We start from the raw sequence: 23,828 nt of genomic DNA, 5'->3' as shown, positions 1-23,828 counted from the left end.
ACATTTTATTTTCAGTCCGAAGTTTGTCTCAACACCAAAAAAGACCTAACTTTTTTAAAATCAGATCTGGGCAGTTGGAGTCAGTTGATGACTTTTAGATTAATCTTTTCTGACTGGATGATTAAAACCTGTCAGCATTGACTTGTCTGTAGTGGATTTTTCCCACATTTCAGTCATTCAGTGATTTAAATAAAATGAACTTGTCCCTGCGGCTGTCTTTATGAATACCTTTTATCTGTCAGCCTCACCCATCAAACTCAGAGGGCGGGGTTAACGCTGCCACTACAGATTGTCTAACATCTGATTGGTTACTGTGCAAAGTAAGTCAAGACAGGTCGGTCCTAGATAACCGACTGCTATGAACTGGTGGTAGTGTAGACTTGGGGCAGCAAGGTATCCAAGAATGCATTTCACAACACAAGAGTCAATTGTGTATGGTCTCAAACTGTGGTCATAAAAATGTTGTACTTGTAAATCACACTGTGTAGTTGTGAATTGTTTTGCAACCTTATAAACCAAAATATTTGAAAATTTTATGTTTGTGCATCTAAAGATGAGAATTTGTGTGTCTGTAAAAAAAGATTTGTGTTTGTAAAACATATTTATACAAACAAATTTACATTTTTTTGTTGAGGTCTGGTTATAGATACAAAGTTAAAATTTGCACGTAACACTGCACTGAAGTTCCCTCGCTTCTGTGTGAGTTTCAACTTTGAGTTGTACAAAGTTGTTGTTGCTGGTTTTCTCTGAGACGGAGATGAACAAAATAATGTTTCAGTTCAATCCTGGTTTCAAAGAGCGGTAGAAAAAAATGTCTCAGTTGGCCTGAATATTGAATGTTGAATATTCCCTGTGAACTGTTTCCAAACATAATATTGTTCGTCTACTAGTTACAAATACATCAAAAACAAGTTTACTAGCATTTCCACGCCACATTTAAAGAGTCTTTTACTAGTTTGATAAGCACTAAATCGTTTAACAACACAAAAGTGAAGTAAACCCCATGTTCAGCTGTAGGTATGATTTAAATGTGTTTTATTGGAGCACACACAAGAACCACTGCAGCCAAACACAATTTCAAAGAAATGTACATCTCTTTTTAACTGTTTTGTTTGACCAAAAATCCACTGAAAGTTGTTACTGTTCTGGATTTATAGACATGTGTACCCTCCTTTAAACGCACATACACTGTATCACCCTGCTGCAGCTGCAGGAACGCCGCATTTCCTCCATTATCAGCTGTGTCAGCTGACTGGTGATCATGGATGTGTAAGATCACCTCATTGTTCTTGTATAAATGCAGCCATGTGCTATGTTCACCTCCAGAATGAGAGAAAATGGTAAAGAAGTACACACCTGAAACAGGTGCTGTAAAGACACCTGGAGAAAAAAAAAAAAGTAAACTCCTTTAATTTTTTGTCATTTTCTGAACAAGCAAGTTTTACACATATAAATGCAAGAAACACCTCAGTTGAACACTTGTAATATCTTTAAATCTCTTTCATTTTTTCAAAATTATCAAAAAAGTTTCAGTATTACGAATCTGCAAATGTTATTACTTAATGTAAACATGCATCATCACATGACACATTTTTTTGGCTTTATTTACTTCACTAACACAAAACTGTGAAGAAGAATCTTACCTGTAACTGGGCTGTAGGCATTTCCAACATTTACAAATGTGTGATCGTAGATCATAGTTACGTCTGTGTTAAAGGGCCCAAATGGTGAATCCACTCCAATTCCAACACTGAATATGACCGTGTTTCTCTCTAAGAAAAAAAAAACATTTTTATTTCAGATATGTGTTAAAGTATGATTCTTCACATCATTTTATTTCTCCAGATGTTGAAAATCACAAAAAAAAAATGTCTGCTTCAGCTTTATTCTTTACCTTTTTGTTCCAGCTGAAGGATGCGACTTTCGTAGTTTTCCAGCCTGCTTTCAATGTTCATCATCTTGATTTCCAAAGAATTTAATTTTTCTGTCATGGCATTGGTTTCAATAGTATCCTGGGCCACAGCCAGGCCACAAAACAACAAAATCAAAAATGAACTGCTGAGATTCATCTTCAAAATTTCACCACTTGACAGACTTCTGACAAATGATCTGCTTTGGTTGCTTTTATGTCATCTACTCATCCACTATTAATTATTAACATGTACACGTATACTTTTTTTTTTTTTTTACACAATTTTCTATGTATTTGTTATCTAACTATGTCAACCAGGATCAATGAAAGAAATCAATAAAGAAAGAGCAACACAGCAGTCCTCAACCTTTTTTTGTGTCACGGACCAGTTTAATGTCAGACAATATTTTCACAGACCGGCCTTTAAGGTTTCAGGGATAAAGAGTACAACGAAATAAAATGATATGACCAAGACAAAATCTGTGGTATTAATAAAAACGAATTCACTGTGTAATTGTGTAAATTTATTAGCAGTGTCCTCCTGAAATGCACCAACAACAATGAGAGTAACATCCTCCTCTGTGCCCCTTAATGCTCTCTGGTTGCTATGGTAATGCGTAAATATTTCTTTTAAAATAAGACACACAACTACAAAACAAATATAAAGTACATGAAATTGCAAAATTCACCATGACGCTACATCAGTGACAGCCCTGTGCTTGTTTCTCTGGAACGAGACAGTCCCACCTGGGAGTAATGAAGGACAATGACACCCGAAACACTGTTCAGAGTCAGATAATAAAAAAACGGAAATAATGTAAAGTTATTTATTTTTTCTAAAAGAACATTTATTGATATCACAGAGGAAAAGACCCAGGGAAACCGAATTAAAAATAAAAACCCTGAAAACCATATATTTCACACCTGTACCAAATGACTCACAGACCGGTACCGGTCCATGGCCCGGGGATTGGGGACCACTGGAGTAACACATTTACTAATAACAGCATTAACTATTATAAATGTAGCATGACCATTACGGTTACTGTTATAATACATAGGCTTTCTTTCTCTGATATTAATTTCTGTGGATTTGCACTAATACTAATATATGGCATCATTGTAGATTTTCTGTCTTTGGCAAGAGTCAATACTAAATGAAAAAAATAAATTTTGTGTTAAAAAAATTGTCACAGTGTAATTGGTGTCATGGGGCAATGAACTTTATGTTGTGTCAACACACCAAATATTATAGCTAAAATAAACAATGTAAAAACTATAAATGGTGCATTAGATATAGTTTTTCATCAGACTTGGGGGTTCTTGCAAAGTTCAATCTTTTAGTGAATGATTCTATGTATCCTCAGCTTAATTTCAAATATATCTCTGCTACTCTGTAACCTACACTGTTCTTTACTTTAAATTCAACACAGTACACCAGTAGTCTCGTGCAACCTTTAGATGACACAGTTACGTGCCTTAGTTTGTTTCATAATATGAAAAAATATGTCACATGTACAGACCCAGTATCTGATTTAAAAACTTGTAAGCTTTAAATTTCAAGTTAATCAAATGCCACTGAGCAGTTCTTATTTTTAAATATAACCCATCTTCTTCCTCTCCTGTCCTTTTTTTTATTCTTTTTTTTTATTCCTTCTTTTTTTATCTTTCTCCATCTCTCAGTGAAGTTCTGTTTTTTTAATCTTCCTGTGAAGCAAAGCAGCTGAAACTTTAGCTAGCAACAGGCTGCACACAAAATGTTTGTGTGTTTGCTGTTGTTTTTGGAGTTCTTTGAAACATTGCATTTGAAATTACCTGCCACTTAACAAAAAGTTACTCCCTTTATGCTTACACCGCTTCAGTATTTCTAGCTAGATGCAAAAGCACCGGGACTGCAACGTCATAGGATTGTGTTACTGTTCTGGCTCAAATCAGTTTGATGTGACGTGAAATAACTTCCCTCAAATATGTTAAACCAAAAGTTACAAGTCTGTTTTGAAAATATAAGTACAGACATTAAACATGTAGTAGTGGGACTCACAGACTCTATGTGGACTCCTAGGTTGACGATTTCATGAAGAGCGACAGAATCAGCGCTTCTAATGAGAGTCCTAGAAAATGCTTTGTCTTTGACATTGTATCAGATGACACACAGCCTGGCCTCCTTCTTCCCCATATTGGCCAAAAATCATCAGACACTCTGAACACTGAAGACAAATCATATGTAGTGTGTATGTGTATGTGCACGTTGTCTTGCACTGAGTTCATAGTTAAAACATTGTTGCGCTGAGACACAACAGTCTGTTTCTACTGATCTGTGTGTTTCAGATGCATTTTGTTTAAAGTTCCAGGATGAACTCGGGTCTCAAAAATGAGGAAAAAAAAGGGCAAAATTCTTCTTTGTAAACTTGATTCTGTGTTACTCACTCCCCTCATCTCTGATTATTAATAATTCACATGGCTGCATTTATGCTATTCATGATCAACTGTTAATTATTATTATCCCTGTCACTTTATGAAACTACAGTATGTGCAGAAGAGCAGGTTTTTGGACAATTTCAGCATAACACCATATAATTACAAAAAGGAAAAAATGAAAGCATATGGATTTCTGTGGACAAGAATCAAGTCACTTATTGCATAAATATGATTTGGATTGCCATGTTGTCAAGAGTGAATAATATGTCTATGCAAAACTAAATTATGTGCTACAACAACTGGGTAAAATTTGGCACCCTACAGACATATAAATTATCTCTCTTCTGCAGAAATTCAGTTTCTATCTGTGTCAGTCTTTCATCATGATCAGTGACCATGAACTTTAAGTTATATCAACAAACTGTTTTCCTTAACAAAAAGCAAGCACAGTACTTTAGCAGCCAAAACAAACACTTAAAATGTAAACTATCTACTAGACATGATTCCAGTGGGTTATACTGGTGGGGAAACAGCTTGAACAGAGACCATTTTTCTTCTACTTAGAGAAAAATGTTCTGTTTGTTGTTTAGTTGTTATAATACAGTACAAGTAATTCTTTACAGTTTTAGCTACTTAATACCCTTTGTCATCTGGTATAATGTGTTATGAAAAATACCGGTGGACTCAGGGAGCAGAACTCACGGAGGCATAGAGTTTTGGTGAAACAATTTATTTACAGTGAAGGAGATGAATTTTCAAGGACAGTGTATATACAATAAAATGTGAATGGGGACGTGGAGCCGGGACGTGCAGGTGAGGAGACACTGGTAGCGCACTCGATCTAAGGGAAGAGGAGCAGGAGAATTAGGAGGGTCTTACCCGAAACCGAGAAAAGCATAAAAGAGACTTTACCAAGAGTTGGAGAGCTTACTTGGTACTGTTTGCCAAAAACCTCCGTAAGTGAAACAAACCAAACGAGGCGACCTGGAGAAACCGAGAGATCCTGGGGAGGAAACAAAACTCCGTACAGTCACCAGTGAAAATAATCCACAGGCTCCAGTAGGCAGGCTGGCAGATTATCAGGCACTCCAGAAAAGTCAATACTCCGACACTAGTCCTCTGTCAGGCAGCTCCTGAAGAACGCTTCAGAAGAAAGCAGGTTGACAGGTAACAGGTGTGCCAGGTTCATTGAATAACTGCCCCACCTACCTATGCCAAAAAAGGAGACACAAAACACAAACAAAATCACCAGGCAACCATAACCCGGCTCCTAACATAATGTGCTTTTTTAGATTAACTATTGATAATGTAGTGAAATTATTATTTTTTAAACAGGATGCCAATACAAAAGTGTCTAAAGTAGTGCTGTCAGCGTTAATCTCGTTAAAATGACGTTAACGCCATAACTGCATTAACGCGGCAAATCTCCGTTAATGAGTTACCGAAGAGTCCTCCAAATGCGGCCTTCATTTCCCGAGATTTGAAGGCTCGGTCCGGTGTAGCCTTCGTGGTCCAACCTATCCCAAGATTCTTTGCCCGGTGGTGGGTGTGGATATTTTTTTCGGGAAAAAAAGGTGGGTGGCTGAAGCGGGGCGGCCGAAGAGTAAACTTATAAAAGTAAGTACTGAATATGATGTCACTTATTTATGTGCAAATGTTTAATAACGAAGAATATTACAAAATTACTGTTGGCCACATGTCGGCAAAATTATGTGACATTAGTAATGTTTGTACTTTCAGCCTCAACTTGGTTTTAAAGCCTTTGAAATATACACCGTTCAATAGTTGGCATTCATCTTACAAGCAGGATTCACTGCACTGTTAATGTTAGCTATGTTACCCACATAGCAAAATTGGTATGGCCCGGATCTGGCCCACACAATGTGCTTACACATGGCCCAAATACCGCAAAGGATGACGGCCCTTTGGGGGCCCAGATCCGGTTTCCCAGGTGGCCCACACATGGGCCAGCACAAGGCCAGTTGCAGACACACTGGTGGTCCTGTGCTGACCCATGTGTGGAGTACCTCTGGCAAACCTGATCTGGGCCACCAAAGGGCCGTCATTCTTTGCGGGCCAGACCAGCTTGCTATGTGGGTATATTGCTGCCTCTGTTCGGTGGTGTCGAGCCAAACGGACTTTAACGTGTGTTTGAACGAGCTGACGGTTCACTCGTTAAGCTGAAAGAAAGATGCTTTAATCACAGGAGTCACACATGTGTCCACTGGGAACTCTTCTTGTTTAGCACTCGTAATAACACAAACACTAAATCCTCCTGTTTGTAGCAGTGTATACACCTGAGACTGTCACCTGTCTGTCCTGCACTCTCTCTCTGTTTCTTTCTCTCTGATTGTGTAATAAAAGTATGAACATGTATTTATAAGTTACACTTGTGTTTGAATCCTGCAGCTTATCACACATTTGATTTCCATGTGTGACAACTGCAAGTGTCCAGAGTGAGGACAGACTGAGGGACCCACTGCTGCACATCATCTGTGAGGCTTTGCACCCCTGATGATCCACCAGGACAAACTCAGCAGTGTGTGAGGAAGAGGAGGAGGAAGAGCCAGCAGCAGCTGACAGATGGAGAGAATAGACAGACTGTTCCCTGTTTGTGAAGGACTGCTAGGAAAGTTTAAAATAACTAATCATCTGTCCTGAATCAGTCTTATTAGGTAATGTTAAAATAATGTTCTCATTCCAGTGTTTTCAGTGTGGGAGAAAGTACTCAGGGCCTTCAAGTTACACACTATGAAAGGCAGCAACAAGTTTAATGTCCAGAAACCTAAAGCATGTATCAGCAGCAGAATGGAGCTAAAAGTAGATGTTTGTTTCAGTTCTATGAAGCTTTGAGTATTTTGGATCAGTAGTACTGCTGTGTGTGTTGCATCATATTGCTGTAATTGTTTATATGCTTTATATATTCTGAGGTAAGTTGATCTATAGTGTTACATCATATTAAAGCATATGGATTTCTGTGGACAAGAATCAAGTCACTTATTGCATAAATATGATTTGATGATGAATTGTGAAGTTACAATTCTTTTCTGAAAAAGCATTTTTATTTTCGTATATAAATAAATGTTGATGTTGTGCTATGGGATTGTATGTTTCAATTTTACTTATAATGTACCAAATCACTACAACAGGCGGCTCAAGACGATGCCATCCAGAGTAAGGATCTTGTTAGCCACAGTGTTTCTAAGATTTTTACGCCCCGTTACAATAACCTCAGTTCTATCTGAACTTAGAAGCAGAAAATTAAAGCTCATTATGTGTCTAAGACATCCCGGCAGTTTAACCAATAAAGGTGGGTATCATATGCATAGCAGTGAAAATGTATGCTATGCTATGCCTTCTAAAGCACGTATAATGTAAACAAAACTGCTCTTTGCACAGAAGCCTGTGGAGCTTCATAATTAACCTCAGTGTGTGAAGAGGACTCTCCATTTAATAATAGCTGTAATAAAATGTTATGGCCAACGGTGTTAAACGCTGCACTTGGGTCTAGCAGGGAAGATTTCAACTTTTCAATATGAATGAATGAAAACTGATTAGATTAATGTCTGATGATCTTTTCTGTGCTTCTTCAACTTTGTAACACCAAACATATTAAAGGATGATATAAGGTTCACAGGAAGAGTTTAATTAGACACACATTTACTATTTTTCTTTATACTCTTTCTTTCTTGACATGTTTAATATGCTTACTATCAGAGGAGAAAATGACCCTTGTGTAGTTTAAAAACTTTTTATTTAATCAAACTGTAATGTTGTTGAACTCTGACGGACGTGTCTTTTAATCTTGTCAACAAATCCTTAATCACCTAAATCTGCCATTTATCATCTTGTAAAATGTTCCCTCTGCTTCTGTTGCACATCTCCCCGGACACTCTCTGCTTCACCTGTCCTGTGCAGGTGGTCCAACCCCTGCCTGCCTCCTTAAACTGGGGTGTTTAAATCTCTTTACCTCTGTTGTGAACTTCACACAAAGTTTGTGGTAACAAAATCAAACTGACGAGGATCTCGTTTGAAAAAAAACACACAGTCACGAGACAAAATAAAAACAGACTGCTCAAAGCAAAAGCAGAGCCCTCACAGCTGGTAGTACAAAACACAGTGACAACATGCGTATTAGATACCCTCAGTGCCAAAAGCATAAATATGAAAAAGGTGGGATCACCAAGAATATCCTAAAAATGGCATTGAGGTGGGTGTTACAGTGAAAAAAACAAAAAGCAGCCAAATTTTCATCTGAAAATGTTGAATTTTAGTAAAAACAATACTCTGTAGTTTGATACTGTCGTTACAGACAAAGCAGATGTTTAAAGCCTTTGGACGCTCACTTGAAATGCACTCGTTCTCCTTATCAGCTGGAAACATTAAAGCCGTAAAATGACTTTTTCGAACGGGTAAAAACTATTGAACAACAGCAATGTTGAGCCTGTTCCAAAATTTGAATGTACATGTGTTGAAGGTGCGGGTCTTGTTGAATTATTAAACATACTTTCTTTAATTTTCGAGCCACAAAAACAACAACTTTTATTTTCTTCTGCTTGAGTATCGGCCTCGGGTAGCTCTACTTATCATCGCTCAGTCAGTTGTCTGTTTGTGCTACTTTTTCAAGGAGCAGTGGATTATTGGTAAGGGTGACTTTATGTGTTTAGTTACTTAAGTGGAAGTACTTTGGAAAGTTTTACCTTACATACATAGATCTGCCAGTACAGCTTCTGAGGTACCCGTTTACAAAATGTTATATTCTATCCACAAGTTCTTTGCAATTTTACATTGATAAACATTATCCTTAACACATTTGGCCCACATAAAGTACTATGGCCATCACACTGTCATTTAGAATTGTTTAAATAACTCGTGTCTTAAGTCATTCCATCAAACAGAAAATAAAAAAAAGTCGCATGGTTCACTTTTATATCACAAAATGTTAGAAATATAAGTCGTTCATAACAAACTGAAAGGCTGGGAGTTTAAAATGCAAACCAATGGAAGCAGAAGTAGAAGACTATAATGTCACAGAGCACACGTTGTCTATTATTGTGTAGACATTTATAAATAAGAGCTTAATAAAGATGCTTAATTTCTTAAGAAATAAACAGATGGAGTGATCTTTATCAAAAGTAGAAGTTGCATCTGTGGCTAAACCACTGTACCCAAAAACTTTAAAAATCTACTGTGTGTGAGGCTGTGTAAGTAAAGCTTGCCCTTCACACCCGCGTGTAACAAACCATTTGTTGGGGGTTGTGGATTTGACACCTCAGCATTGTGAAAGTGGGGAAACATGTTTCTGGCTGTGCATACGATTTCTGCTTACAACTTAGAATCTCAGTTCTAAATGAAATTCAGATGTTTTTTTTTAAGTATGGCTAATGTATTATTTGACTTCTAAGGCACACACACACACACACACACACACACACACACACACGAACAACAACAACAACAACACAGAGAAGAAGAAGAGGGGGTAGTTTTACTACGCATCATAAAAACGCAATCATTCATCTTCCAACTGTATCTTTCTGTTCTGGCTTTAGAATCGTTGGTTGTTTACTGAGCCGTACTTTGGGAGTCATACTCTTGTGATACTGGGGAGAAAAGGGTAAGGTTTGATAGACTAAACCCTTACACACATAACTTGAAAACCTAAAGAGTGTGTGAGACTGCTAGCTGTGTTGTTCAGCAATAAACTCATCTACAAATGTGTTAGTAAAGAGTGACTTGTACTTCTGTCCCATTAAGCAATGGTTTAACAAATTTCACTGCAAACTATAAAAGGAATCTGGATTTAAATAGAACATAGTAGTGCAGGAAACACTAGTATAAGGTGTCTATGGAACAAATCTCCTTCAGCGTTCAAATGACCAAAGTGAGGACTACAGGCGTTTCTCTCAGTTGGTTGTGTTCAGGGAAAAAGCAGCTAAATACACTGAGACTGCTCCACATTGTTAGTGAGTTAACTCTGGATATCTGTAGGTTTTGTCAAACTTGGAGTGAACAAAAGCAGAAAAGCAGTAAAAGATGCAGCCAGTGAAAGTCTGGTTTATTTCATGAACACAATGAAACACTTTACAGTCCACAGAGCAAAGTAGCATACATGATAAATAGATACACATAACACGGACAGTGAGAAGTAAAACTCGTCGTCTTACCACATGTTATATTCTGTAAACTTAAAATAACCACAGAAATTAGAGTTTAGTGTTTTAAAGTCGTTATTAAAAACATGAGTCAACATTACTGAAGTGACACTTTAACGATGCTTCATATCACAGTCTTTATGATGATAAAACAGGTTCTCTCATTAGTAGTTGTCTGCGCTGTCACTGGTCATGAAAATGTCCTGAGCCAGGGTTCCTCCTCAATTATCATTGATCATTAATAGGACGCACAAAAGATTTGTTGCATTATCCCCATAAACAACATGCTTTTATAGAAATCATTGTGACACAAATATTTAGATTCTTGCTTCACAATGTGCACGAACTCAAAATCTTTAGTTTCATATTTATAAAGTATCGCAAAGAATACATTTATACCATTGTATGAGCTACACTTCTTGTAAAAAACTGATTGGTAATGCGTTTGAGAAAAGCTCCTGCTGTGACCTTCCTTCTGTGAGGGCACACTCACACACACACACACACTCACACTCACACACACAGAGAGAGAGAGAGAGAGAGAGAGAGGGGGGGGGGGGGGGGGAGATCATTAATACAAAGGATTGGAGCCGTTTTTGGATTTTCACTTGTTGTTGGCTTTAATATGAACGGTCACATAAAATTCATTCCAGTTTTTTTGCCTTTGCTTCAATTAAGATGTTTCTTTAAATCTACACCAGCTTCCTTTTCAAAAAAGTTTACTGACATAGCAAGGAAGTAGCTAGGGACCTCAGTAAGTATGAGCAACAATAGCTTAGGGACAGTTTCTACAATAAAGAGGATTTCATCATCTGCTGTTTGTCAAAAAGTGCCATATTAAAAACAATTCAGCAGACCCTCAGAGTGTGGATACAAACTGTATTCAGCTGTAGAGGTACGCTTCATGTACTTATCAACATACGGTTTAGCGGAGTGCATTAGAGTGCATTGGTGCTTGGGCCTCTTTTATTTAGCATGGTTATACCATTGTGAATTTAGCTATATAAATATGCTCAAGAGTCTATCATATGTTTGACATGCAACTAAAAATTCGAAAATATATATTTTTTAAATCAGTAACTTTGCAAATTTAGAGGAATTGTTTTCGGACAACATATGTGTCACATTTTAAACAGGGTTTGAATAATCAGCACCGCCATACAGACATTTATGCCCTGGGTATAACAGACGTGCTTACCTTGTGAAAGGACCTCGGATTTCTTGGAGCAGAGAAACACTCTGTATTGTTGCTTTTCTCTATTGTATAAGCAGCGCCCGACTGTCAGAAACGCTCTGTGCGGGTAGCAAAGTCGGCTCCAACGCACATTCAGGTGAAAAAATAAAAAGTTAAAACAATATACTTTGCGGCAGTTGTGAAGTAGTGTGGAAGAATACAAGGTGTCTGATTAGGGTGTTTTTATATAGGTGGGGCTACTTTCAGTTGACTTCTGAGATGTAGAGATAAAAGAGCACGATGTAAGGAAGAAAGGTGGAAAGCCTTTGGAGACTCTGTTGGACATGGTTTCTGTTGACCTCTGACATGATAAGATAAGATAATGGAACTGTTTGTAATTAAAAATGTGGAATGTATGGCACTACAGTTGGGATGGGTGCTGGGATACTCTTGATAAAGGAGCCTCTTTTGTTTTCTTCATGACTGTTGGGAGCCTAACTGCAACCCCCTCTGTCTAACTGTTACAGAGTGTGGGAATTAACTGTTTGTGAAGAAACACCTTTGGGATGGGATACTCTTGATAAGGGAGCCTCTTTTGTTGGTTTGTACCTTTTTTACAGACTGTTGGGCACCTAAACCCCCTCTGTCTAACTGTTACAGAGTGTGACTAGGTGTGAATATGTACTTTTAGAAGTATCACAGTTTATTTCTAAAAGAATACATGTTGTTTGTGGTGCTCTATTTAAAACTATTGACCTGTGAAACTTTTAGAAAAGTGAAATGCCCCTAAAGTAGTTAAATCATATATGTGTAATCATCGAGTCTAACTGTTGCAGACTAGTAGATAATTATAAGACTAGTTGCATTAAAGCCGCATTGGGGTTGATACAGCGCTAGTGTGAATATGTACTTTTAGAAGTATCACAGTTTATTTCTAAAGGGATACATGTTGTTTGTGGTGCTCTATTTAAAAACTATTAGCCTGTGAAACTATTAGAAAAGTGAAATCTTCCTAAACTAGCTAAATTAAATGCTGCAACCCCCTCTGTCTAACTGTTACAGAGTGTGGGAATTAACTGTTTGTGAAGAAACATCTTTGGGCTGGGATGCTCTTGATAAGGGAGCTTCTTTGTTGGGTCATACCTTTTTTACAGACTGTTGGGAGCCTAACTGCACCCCCTCTGTCTAACTGTTACAGAGTGTGACTATGTGTGAATATGTGTTTTTTAGAAGTATCACAGTTTATTTCTAAAAGAATACATGTTGTTTGTGGTGCTCTATTTAAAACTATTGGCCTGTGAAACTATTAGAAAAGTGAAATGCCCCTAAAATAGTTAAATCATCTATGTGTAATCATCGAGTCTAACTGTTGCAGCCTAGTAGATAATTATAAGACTAGTTGCATTAAAGCCACATTGGGGTTGATACAGCGCTAGTGTGAATATGTACTTTTAGAAGTATCACAGTTTATTTCTAAAGGGATACATGTTGTTTGTGGTGCTCTATTTAAAAACTATTAGCCTGTGAAACTATTAGAAAAGTGAAATCTTCCTAAACTATCTAAATTAAATGCTGTGTGGGAATACACTGCTTTTAGAAGTATCACAGTTTATTTCTAAAGCGATACCTGTTATTTGATCTTCCTAAACTAGCTAAATTAAATGCTGTGTGGGAATACACGATTTTTAGAAGTATCACAGTTTATTTCTAAAGGGATACCTGTTATTCGCGGCCCTCTGTTTGCTCCTAAATAGCACTGAAGAAAGGCAAAAGGCTCCTAACTAGTTAAAATACCCCTAAAGTAGTTAAATTAAATCATCTATGTCTAAATAACAGAACTCTGAGACCTATACAATCCTTTAAAAAGAGTTTAATTAAAACACATAATGGTTTCATTAAATAACACGCTATTAAACACATGTAAACTCATATGACCCCAGGACCCACATGCACGTGCAAAAAGTCCGTTCTCGCGCACGTGCACACGCACATGGACGCGGAGGGGGATAGGGGAGGGGGGAAAATGCCCGCGGGGGTGGGGGGGGGGCAAAAAAAGTACAGGTATATTACTACTGTTGTGTCTGTGTTGAAAGGTCCAGTATGTCTACTGCCTTTTAACGTTGTACTGAATATTATCTTGGTTGCTTCTGTGGAAAACAAATCATAAAAATAATATAATACATTTGTGTAAAGTAAATCTATGATTGTCTCCTCACAAACACATGTATTTCGTCTTATGTCTCCTGCAGTTTTGTGAATTATGACTCGTCAAAAAAAGAAACCATTTTCAAAAGATTTGAAAAGATTCAGTTGCTCAGTTCAGTTTCTCATGACAACCAGCTCTCTTATGACGTGACACATCAGAAAGGCATGACTGGTCAAGACACAGAGCAGTCAAATTCATTTCACTTGATCTTAAAAATCAGTTCAGATTTTTAAACTTAAATTTTATTGTTTATTGGCAAGGTAGAAGTACAAAAAAATGTACTGACAGCTGCAAAGACAGCATCCTGTGTATATGCATAAAATCCAACTTAATTTCATTGGTTCATTTTGAAGTACCTTTGTATAGTACTGGGTAAGTAAGCACAATGATAAATCTGAAACAGACAAAGAAAAAAAATCATTTTCTGATCATCAGAACTTAACTGTGCTGGAGAAAGTTTGAGATTCTTTAAAGTGGTTTAAACTTGCAGCTTTGGACCTCAGGAGAGTATTTTGAGAAAGCAATGCAAATGTAGAGCGGGACACAGAATAACTGCTGTAAATAAACAAAACTAAAAGCCTTGAGACAAAGCTCATTTCTTTGCATTTTACTTCTAAAGAGCTAGACTTTCAAATCGTATTACTTGGGCAGTAGTTTTCCAGGTTTTGTAAAGATCTTTCAGGGATTTTCTTTGGGCATTGACTGCTTTTTCATTCATTGTCAGTCCAGTCCTTTCCCCTGTCCACTGCTGGAGATGCAGTTCAAAATTGTACCTTTATACTCTCTGACAGTAAACACATTTACATGCAGCTTCTGTCTTTTCACATTATTCCTTGATGATTACATAAGGTTCAGTCAAACTGAGGATTCAACCAAAAACAATTATGAAAAAAGTGTTTAGATTAATCAATAAAATTGCCCTTGATGTACCTTTGTGTTGCAGTTCCAAAATCTGGTTTGCACTCTCCTTCGGTCTGTTTGCAGTGTGGTTCAGCTTTGTCTCACTGTCTTGTTTCAGCTGGGTTACAGTCTCCTTTAGGCTCATTTCAGTGTCCTTCAGCCTGGCTTCACTTTCCTTCAGCTTAGCTTCCATAAAGTTCACTTTTTCCATTATGGCCCCAAAGTCTACCAGCAATTTGCACATGTCAGGATTGCATGACTTTGTTTCAGTAGCATTCACATGTTAACTATTAACAGACTAATAAACTTTTTTTTAAAATATTTTATCCAGCTGTTATCAGTCTGTACTAGTTAAACTCAACAGAAGAGTATTGAGGAAATAGTACTACATTTACTAGGAAGCAGTCTCAGTGTAGTTGCCATTGTCTAAGCTCAAACTCTAGTATATATTGAATACATCTATATCTATATCTATATCTATATATGTGTTTGAACCTGAGACTACACACCTTTAAAGTGGGAGTCACAAGTTGGATTCCCACCCAGTATCCAGTAAGGGTCCTGGTAGACCCCCTGAAATGGCACGGCTACGTCTGCAGCCTGTCCGCAGCTTGGACACAAGCATTTTACTACATGTTGTTCTTTGGGCATTATTTGTGTACAAATAAGTATAAATGCATATAGTTATCACAGTACTACTAACACGGTACTCCTGTCTGAAGACGAGCAGAAACAACCAGCTCTGTCTGATTTTACCACGTGCTCTTCACACTGCCTTAATGCTTAACCATTTGGATTAGAGGGGAAATTTAAATGGTTGCTGGAAGATGATATTATTTTAATTTTGTTATATTTTCAGCCAAAATTACAAAACAAATGTCCATCAGGTGTATTAAATGTTGACCGATAAATTGTTATTGTTTTTTTCAGAGACATACAAAAATCGTATTTCTGAAATGCTTCAGTTTCACATATTTTGCATACATGTATGCTGTTTCATACTCAGTGTATTAATATTTCTAATTGTCAATGTACTGTATTGTAAGCAAACACTGGCAGCATGACAGACGAAGATAAAATAATAAAGAATTTTAGTACATGCTGTAAAGACACTTAGAAAATTAAACGCTGTTCATCATGTTTCAATTCAATTCAATTCAATTTTATTTATATAGCGCCAAATCACAACAAAAGTCGCCTCAAGGCGCTTCATAGATACAGAGAAAAACCCAACAATCATATGACCCCCTATGAGCAACCACTTTGGCAACAGTGGGAAGGAAAAACTCCCTTTTAACAGGAAGAAACCTCCGGCAGAACCAGGCTCAGGGAGGGGCGGCCATCTGCTGCGACCGGTTGGGGTGAGAGAAGGAAGACAGGATAAAAGACATGCTGTGGAAGAGAGACAGAGGTTAATAACAGATATGATTCAATGCAGAGAGGTCTATTAATACATAGTGAGTGAGAAAGGTGACTGGAAAGGAAAAACTCAATGCATCTTGGGAATCCCCCGGCAGCCTACGTCTATTGCAGCATAACTAAGGGAGGATTCAGGGTCACCTGGTCCAGCCCTAACTATATGCTTTAGCAAAAAGTAAAGTTTTAAGCCTAATCTTAAAAGTAGAGATAGTTTCTGTCTCTCGAATCCAAACTGGAAGCTGGTTCCACAGAAGAGGGGCCTGAAAACTGAAGGCTCTGCCTCCCATTCTACTTTTAAATACTCTAGGAACAACAAGTAGGCCTGCAGAGCGAGAGCGAAGTGCTCTAATAGGGTGATATGGTACTACAAGGTCATTAAGATAAGATGGGGCCTGATTATTTAAGACCTTGTATGTGAGGAGCAGGATTTTGAATTCAATTCTGGACTTAACAGGAAGCCAATGAAGGGAAGCCAAAACAGGAGAAATATGCTCTCTCCTTCTAGTCCCTGTCAGTACTCTTGCTGCAGCATTTTGGATTAGCTGAAGGCTTTTCAGTGAGTTTTTTGGACATCCTGATAATAATGAATTACAGTAGTCCAGCCTGGAAGTAATAAATGCATGAACTAGTTTTTCAGCGTCACTCTGAGACAGGATATTTCTAATTTTAGAGATGTTGCGCAAATGGAAGAAAGCAGTCTTACATATTTGTTTAATATGTGCGTTGAAGGACATGTCCTGGTCAAAAATGACTCCAAGGTTCCTCACAGCGTTACTGGAGGCCAAGGTAATGCCATCCAGAGTATGAATCTGGTTAGATACCATATTTCTAAGATTTTCAGGGCCGAGTACAATAACCTCAGTTTTATCTGAATTAAGAAGCAGAAAGTTAGCGGCCATCCAGGTCTTTATGTCTTTAAGACATTCCTGCAGTTTAACTAATTGGTGTGTGTTATCTGGCTTCATGGACAGATAGAGCTGGGTGTCATCTGCATAGCAGTGAAAATGTATGCTATGTCTTCTAATGATGCTGCCTAAGGGAAGCATGTATAATGTAAACAGAATTGGTCCTAGCACTGAACCCTGTGGAACTCCATAATTAACCTCAGTGTGTGAAGAGGACTCTCCATTTACATGCACAAATTGGAGTCTATTAGATAGATATGATACAAACCACTGCAGTGCAGTACCTGTAATACCTACAGCATGTTCTAATCGCTCTAATAGGATATTATGGTCAACAGTATCGAACGCTGCACTGAGGTCTAGCAGGACAAGCACAGAGATGAGTCCACTGTCAGAGGCCATAAGAAGATCATTTGTAACCTTCACTAAAGCTGTTTCTGTGCTGTGATGAGCTCTGAAACCTGACTGAAACTCTTCAAATAAACCATTCCTCTGCAGATGATCTGTTAGCTGTTTGACAACTACTCTTTCAAGGATTTTTGATATGAAAGGAAGGTTGGAGATTGGCCTATAATTAGCTAAGACTGCTGGGTCTAGAGATGGCTTTTTGAGTAAAGGTTTAACTACAGCCAGCTTGAAGGCCTGTGGTACATAGCCGATTATTAGAGATAGGTTGATCATATTTAAGATCGAAGAATTAATTAATGGCAGGACTTCTTTGAGCAGTTTTGTAGGAATGGGGTCTAAAAGACACGTTGATGGTTTGGAGGAAGTAATTATTGAAGTTAACTCAGAAAGATCAATTGGAGAAAAAGAGTCTAACTTAACATCAATGGTACTAAGAGTAGCTGTAGATAATATTACATCTGTGGGATGATTACTGGTAATTTTTTCTCTAATGATAAAAATTTTATTTGTGAAGAAGTTCATGAAGTCATTACTAGTTAACGTTAAAGGGATGGTTGGCTCAACAGAGCTCTGACTGTTTGTCAGCCTGGCTACAGTGCTGAAGAGAAACCTGGGGTTGTTCTTATTTTCTTCAATCAGTGATGAATAGTAAGATGTTCTGGCTTTGCGGAGGGCTTTCTTATAAAGCAGCAAACTATTTCTCCAGGCTAAATGATGATCCTCTAAATTTGTGACACGCCATTTCCTCTCCAGATTACGAGTCATCTGCTTTAGGGTACGTGTTTGAGAATTATACCACGGAGTCAGGTACTTCTGATTAGAGACCTTAGTTTTCACTGGAGCTACAGTATCCAGAGTCGTACGTAGTGAGGAGGTAAAATTATTAACAAGATAATCGACCTCTGTTTCGGGTAGTGTTCAGATAGCTGCTCTGCTCTGTGTTGGTACAGGGCATTGAAGATGATAACAGTGGGTGGATTATATTCTTAAACTTAGTTACAGCGCTTTCAGAAAGACATCTACTTTGATAAAATCTACTCTCCACCGCTGTGTAATCAATTATTGTAAATGTAAATGTTATCAGGAAATGATCAGACAGGAGAGGGTTTTCAGGAAACACTGTTAAATGTTCAGTTTCTATGCCATATGTTAAAACAAGATCTAGAGTGTGATTAAAGTGGTGGGTGGGTTCTTTTACATTTTGAGAGAAGCCAATTGAGTCTAATAACAGACTAAATGCCATGTTGAGGCTGTCATTTTTAGCATCTACATGGATGTTAAAATCACCCACAATAATTATTTTATTTGAGCTCAGAACTAAATTAGATATAAAGTCTGAGAAATCAGACAGAAACTCTGTGTAAGGCCCAGGTGGACGATAGATGATAACAAGTAAGACTGGTTTCTGAGTTTCACAGCTGGGGTGGACAATGTTAAGCATCAGGCTTTCAAATGAATTAAAAGTCTGTCTTGGTCTTTCATTAATTAATAGGCTAGTGTGAAAAATTGCTGCCACACCGCCCCCTCGGCCTGTGCTTCGAGGTTTCTGGTAGTTAGAATGACTTGGGGGTGTTGATTCATTTAAACTAACATAATCATCCTGCTGCAACCAGGTTTCTGTAAGGCAGAGTAAATCAATTTGTTGATCAATTATTAAGTCATGTACTAACAGAGACTTGGAGGAGAGAGACCTAATATTTAATAATCCACATTTCACTGTTTTACTCTTTGGTTTGCTCTTTGGATACTGTACTGTTCTTTCTTTGTAATTGTTTATGTTTAAGTTGTTTGTTGCTGGTTTTTAGTTTGTTTTTTGTCTTTTTGGAAGCTGACACAGTCTCTATGGAGATGGGTTTTTGGGGGGGTAGCAGGAGGAGAGAAGCTGCAGAGAGGCGTGTAAGACTGCAACTCTGCTTCCTGGTCCCAACTCTGGATAGTCATATTTTGGGGGGTTTAATAAATTTGTCCATATTTCTAGAAATGAGAGCTGCTCCATCCAAAGTGGGATGGATGCCGTCTCTCCTAACAAGACCAGGTTTCCTCCAGAAGGTTTGCCAATTATCTATGAAGCCCACATCGTTTCTGGGACACCACTCAGACAGCCAGCAATTTAAGGAGAACATGCGGCTAAACATGTCACTCCTGGTCTGATTGGGGAGGGGACCAGAGAAAACTACAGAGTCCGACATTGTTTTAGCAAAGTTGCACATCGATTCAATATTGATTTTAGTGACCTCTGATTGGCGTAACCGGGTGTCATTACTGCCGACGTGAATTATGATTTTACTGAATTTACGTTTACCCTTAGCCAGCAGTTTTAAATTTCCTTCAATGTCGCCTGCTCTGGCCCCTGGAAGACAATTGACTATGGTTGCCGGTGTCTCTAGCTTCACATGTCTGAGAACAGAATCACCAATTACCAGAGTTTGACCCCCGGCGGGTGTGTCACCGAGTGGGGAAAAACGGTTAGACACATGAACGGGTTGGTGGTGTACCTGGGGCTTCTGTTTAGGACTATGCTTCCTCCTCACCGTGACCCAGCCGCCCTCTTTCCCCAGCTGCTTGGGGTCTGCCGGGGAACAGCTAGCGGGGCCTACGCTATCTTCGGCTGCACCAGCTACAGGGGCCTGGCTAGCTACGGGTGAATGAAGGGTGCGAAGCCGAGTCTCCAATTCAGTAATCCTGGCCTCCAGAGCTGCAAATATGCTACATTTGTTACAGATATCATTACTGCTAAAGGAGGCCGAGGAGTAACTAAACATCTGACACAATGAGCAAGAAAGTGCAGGAGGGACAGGTGAAGTAGCCATGGTGCTAACGAGTCGGCTACGAGCTAAGCTAAGCTAGCGAAACAGTACAGAGACAGTGAGTGAATACTTTGGCTATAAATTAGGTAGTGAGTACACAGAAAGTGTGCTTCGGATGAAGCACGTGAAGATTATACTATGAAAGAAGAATGTATTTAAAAGTTGTTAATTAAATTGCTAAGCAAATAAGCTACTCAGAAACACCACTGTGTTTGAGCAGGAACAGGAAGTGATACTCTACCGCAGAGCGAGCGAACACCAAGTGACAGCGCCACTGAAAGTAATGACTGAAACATCAAATAGTCTATCAGCAGTATCATTCAGTAAATGGTTTCAGTTTATTACCTCATGTGCTTCTTTATTGACTTTCCTGGCTGGAAATGTGTTTATAGTTATTCATATTTCAGCTTCTCTTTTGTTGTTTTATAATCAGCTGTTAATCAATAGCATTTCTTAAACCTTTATTATCTGTTTGTGTCAAAGTATGCGTAATAAACAGTAAGTAATTACAGGGAAAGAACAGTGTGGAAATAACACATGTATTTGTATAAATTTAGTTTAGACATGTTTATTTGGGTTATGTTAACATTAAGGAACATTTTAAAATGCATTATATAAGTGATAAAAAGGATTAAGACAAGCGAGAAATGTGTTACTATTGTTACAAAATGACACTTGTCATCTTGACTCTAATATTACAGAGTTGTGTTGAACGATCCTTATATGCTTGATAACCCTGTATAAACAAGCAGATGGTGTAATATCAGGAAAGCATGACTGTGTTTCAGTAGCACTATGACCATCCTCAATCAAATTTTTAAAAAATTGTAATCGTCATCTTACAAATATATTCAAAGTTGCTCCCTAAAATTGCGGAATGAATGAAAAAATGAGGAAATAATACACCTCCTGCTATGATATTAGAAAATGATTACCCTGTATGACACTTGTGCTTTATTTAATATAAGAAAATGTAGGTCAGGCGTAAGATTTCACACACATACTTCTGTTTACTTGCAGCTTTTTGTAGATTTACAGTCTGCATACTGTTTTTATTAATGCAATTTACACTACTCCTTTGCACAGTCTCAGTCTTACTTTTTGCTGTTCTTTAACTCAACCTCATATTTATTTATTTATTTATTTATTTTCTGTCTATCTAGTTATAAAATATAAAATAACAGACAGAAGACTAAAGCAGAAGAAAAGTTAAATTAAAGGTAAAAGAAAGAAACTAAAAGGCAGATACAATGAGCTCTCTCCTCACTGAAGAAGGGGAGAGAAGCATGGTTCCATTTGCTTTCCCTGAGCTTATGAGCCAGTAATAATTAGCTTTATTCAGTTTCTCATATTGGAGTAACTAAATACCCACTGAAAGTCGTATGATAGTTTGATCCCCAAACTTGTGAGTTTGGACCCAAGCACACATACACTTGATCTCCTGTCTGCATCTGCAGGAATACTGCATTTCCTCCATTTTTAGATCCACGTTCTTCTGGTTGGTAATCATGGGTCATGGCAATTAAATGATTGTTCATGTACAGTTTCAGTGCTCCGTTTCTTCCAGAATGATAAAAAATTGAAAAGTAGTAAATTCCTGCAACAGGTGCTATAAAGACTCCTGAGGAAAAAGAAGAATTCTGGTCACAGTTTGTAAATTAAAAGCAGAAAGTCAACATCGCAAATCAACAATATACTTCAATACTACAGGGTGGGCCTTTTATATGGATACACCGTAATAACATGGGAATGGTTGGTGATATTAAAGTCCTGTTTGCGGCACATTAGTATATGTGAGGGGGCAAACTCCTCAAGATGGGTGGTGACCATGGTGGCCATTTAGAAGTCGGCCATCTTGGATACAACTTTTGTTTTTTCAATAGGAAGAGGGCCATGTGACACATCAAACTTATTAAATCAGCATACAACAGTACTTGTCATTTAACTTTTCAGTTAAATTGAAAAGTATATGTATATGTAAAATGATACTATCATTTTTTTCTAATTTATTTAGTTAACACAAACAATATTGCGAGTCGTACCTGTGTATTTATTATACGCATCTCCAATGTTTGTAATCACTCTTTTGAAGGCTAATGTAGTTTCTGTGTTGAAGGGTCCAATTGATATATCTCCTCTTCCTCCTGCTGCACTGAATATTACCTTTGTTCTTTCTGGAGAATTAAGAACAACATCATTAGCTCTAGTTTCAGTACCCCAAACCAAAATATGAGAATATGTTTTATCTCTTGCAGACATAATTATGACTTCTTTGACAAGAGACAGCATTCTGTCTTTTGACATTTATCTTGGATGAGTAATGTTTCATTGAAATTGATTATTTGTCCACAATTTTACCTTTGTATTGCAGCATCAAAATCTGTTTTTCGCTGTCTTTCAGCCTGGTTACAGTGTCGTTCAGCCTGGTCTCACTCTCCTTCAGCCTAGTTTCACTGTACTCCAGCCTGGTTGTAGTTTCCTTAAGCCTGGTCTCACTGTCCTTAAGTCTGGCTTCCATAGATCTAACTTTTTCTGTCATGACTCCAAATTCTTTCAGGAAATTATAAATGTCAGGATGGCACAGCTGTGTTCCAGTAGCATTTTCACTGTCACTCTGTGACAGACTCAAGCCACAGAACAGAAAAATAAACCATAAAGCGCTCATTGTCTAAGCTGAATCAGCATCACACAATCTTCAAACCTCTGATTAACATGGTTGATGCTCCTTTTATGCAGTTTAGTCTGTTAATCATTAACATATCAATAGACTTGTTTTTAAATCTTTTGTGTATCTGTGTAACTGTACAAGTTGAGCCCAGATCAATAAGGAACTAGTACACTTACTGGCAAAACACTTTTAGTGTAGCTAAAAACTAATTGCTTTAAACGAGAGATCATTCCAAGAGATAAAGTCTAAACAGATTTTTTTTAATACCTATGAGAGAGTGTAAACATTGCCACCATTTATGTGTAGTTGTATTTCTGCTGAATGGTCAAAGTTCTCCATCAACACCAGTTGCTGCATTGAATACAACCTTATTTTCTTCCTGTTATTGTGCCATTTTATTATTTTATTATCAGATTATTGCAGTTTTGAGCCTAGCCTCACTCCCAACTCATTACCTCAGGACTCTTTGATGTCACATTTTAAGGGCTTGAGTGCTCAATGTGCACATGTAAGTTTGGGAGCTGGGGTATATAAACACAAACCGTGATCTTTACCTAAGTGTTACCAATTCAATTTGGAGGTTATACTTAAATGAAGTGATTAAAACTGATATTTTCAGGTGTGTTGAAAATATCAGTACTAATTAACTCACAAATAAACAGCTTGTAAACATTGTGAGTATTTATCATCACTGTTTTGTTGTTGTATTTGTGCAAAGGTCAATGTTCTACACCAGTTCCTCCATCTAATCCTACCTTGTTTTCTTTCCAGAAAAAGCATAAACCTGTCACTGCGCAATTTTATGATTTTGTTTTCACGTTTGCTTCTTTTAGCCTGACCTCACTCCAAACTCATT

The 23,828-nt window shown here is 37.8% G+C and overlaps 1 protein-coding gene across 1 annotated transcript; it reads right to left on the bottom strand.

Annotated features, from left to right (window-relative positions):
• Positions 1-1,018: 1,018 nt before the first annotated feature.
• Positions 1,019-22,843, bottom strand: LOC146390752 (complement C1q-like protein 2). The gene is made up of 5 exons (XM_084922201.1): positions 22,663-22,843; positions 14,948-15,029; positions 14,796-14,839; positions 1,644-1,772; positions 1,019-1,380 (listed from the first exon to the last, which is right to left on the bottom strand). The coding sequence occupies exons 1-5, from the start codon at positions 22,841-22,843 to the stop codon at positions 1,100-1,102; spliced, it is 717 nt and encodes a 238-aa protein (XP_084778327.1). The 3' UTR covers positions 1,019-1,099.
• Positions 22,844-23,828: the final 985 nt, after the last annotated feature.

Source organism: Perissodus microlepis, chromosome 3 (genome assembly GCF_051167445.1).
Source record: "Perissodus microlepis isolate ML-2025 ecotype Zambia chromosome 3, ASM5116744v1, whole genome shotgun sequence".
NCBI lineage: Eukaryota > Metazoa > Chordata > Actinopteri > Cichliformes > Cichlidae > Perissodus > Perissodus microlepis.
The sequence above is the reverse complement of the archived record's forward strand: the minus strand, read 5'-3'. Positions and strand labels throughout refer to the sequence as shown.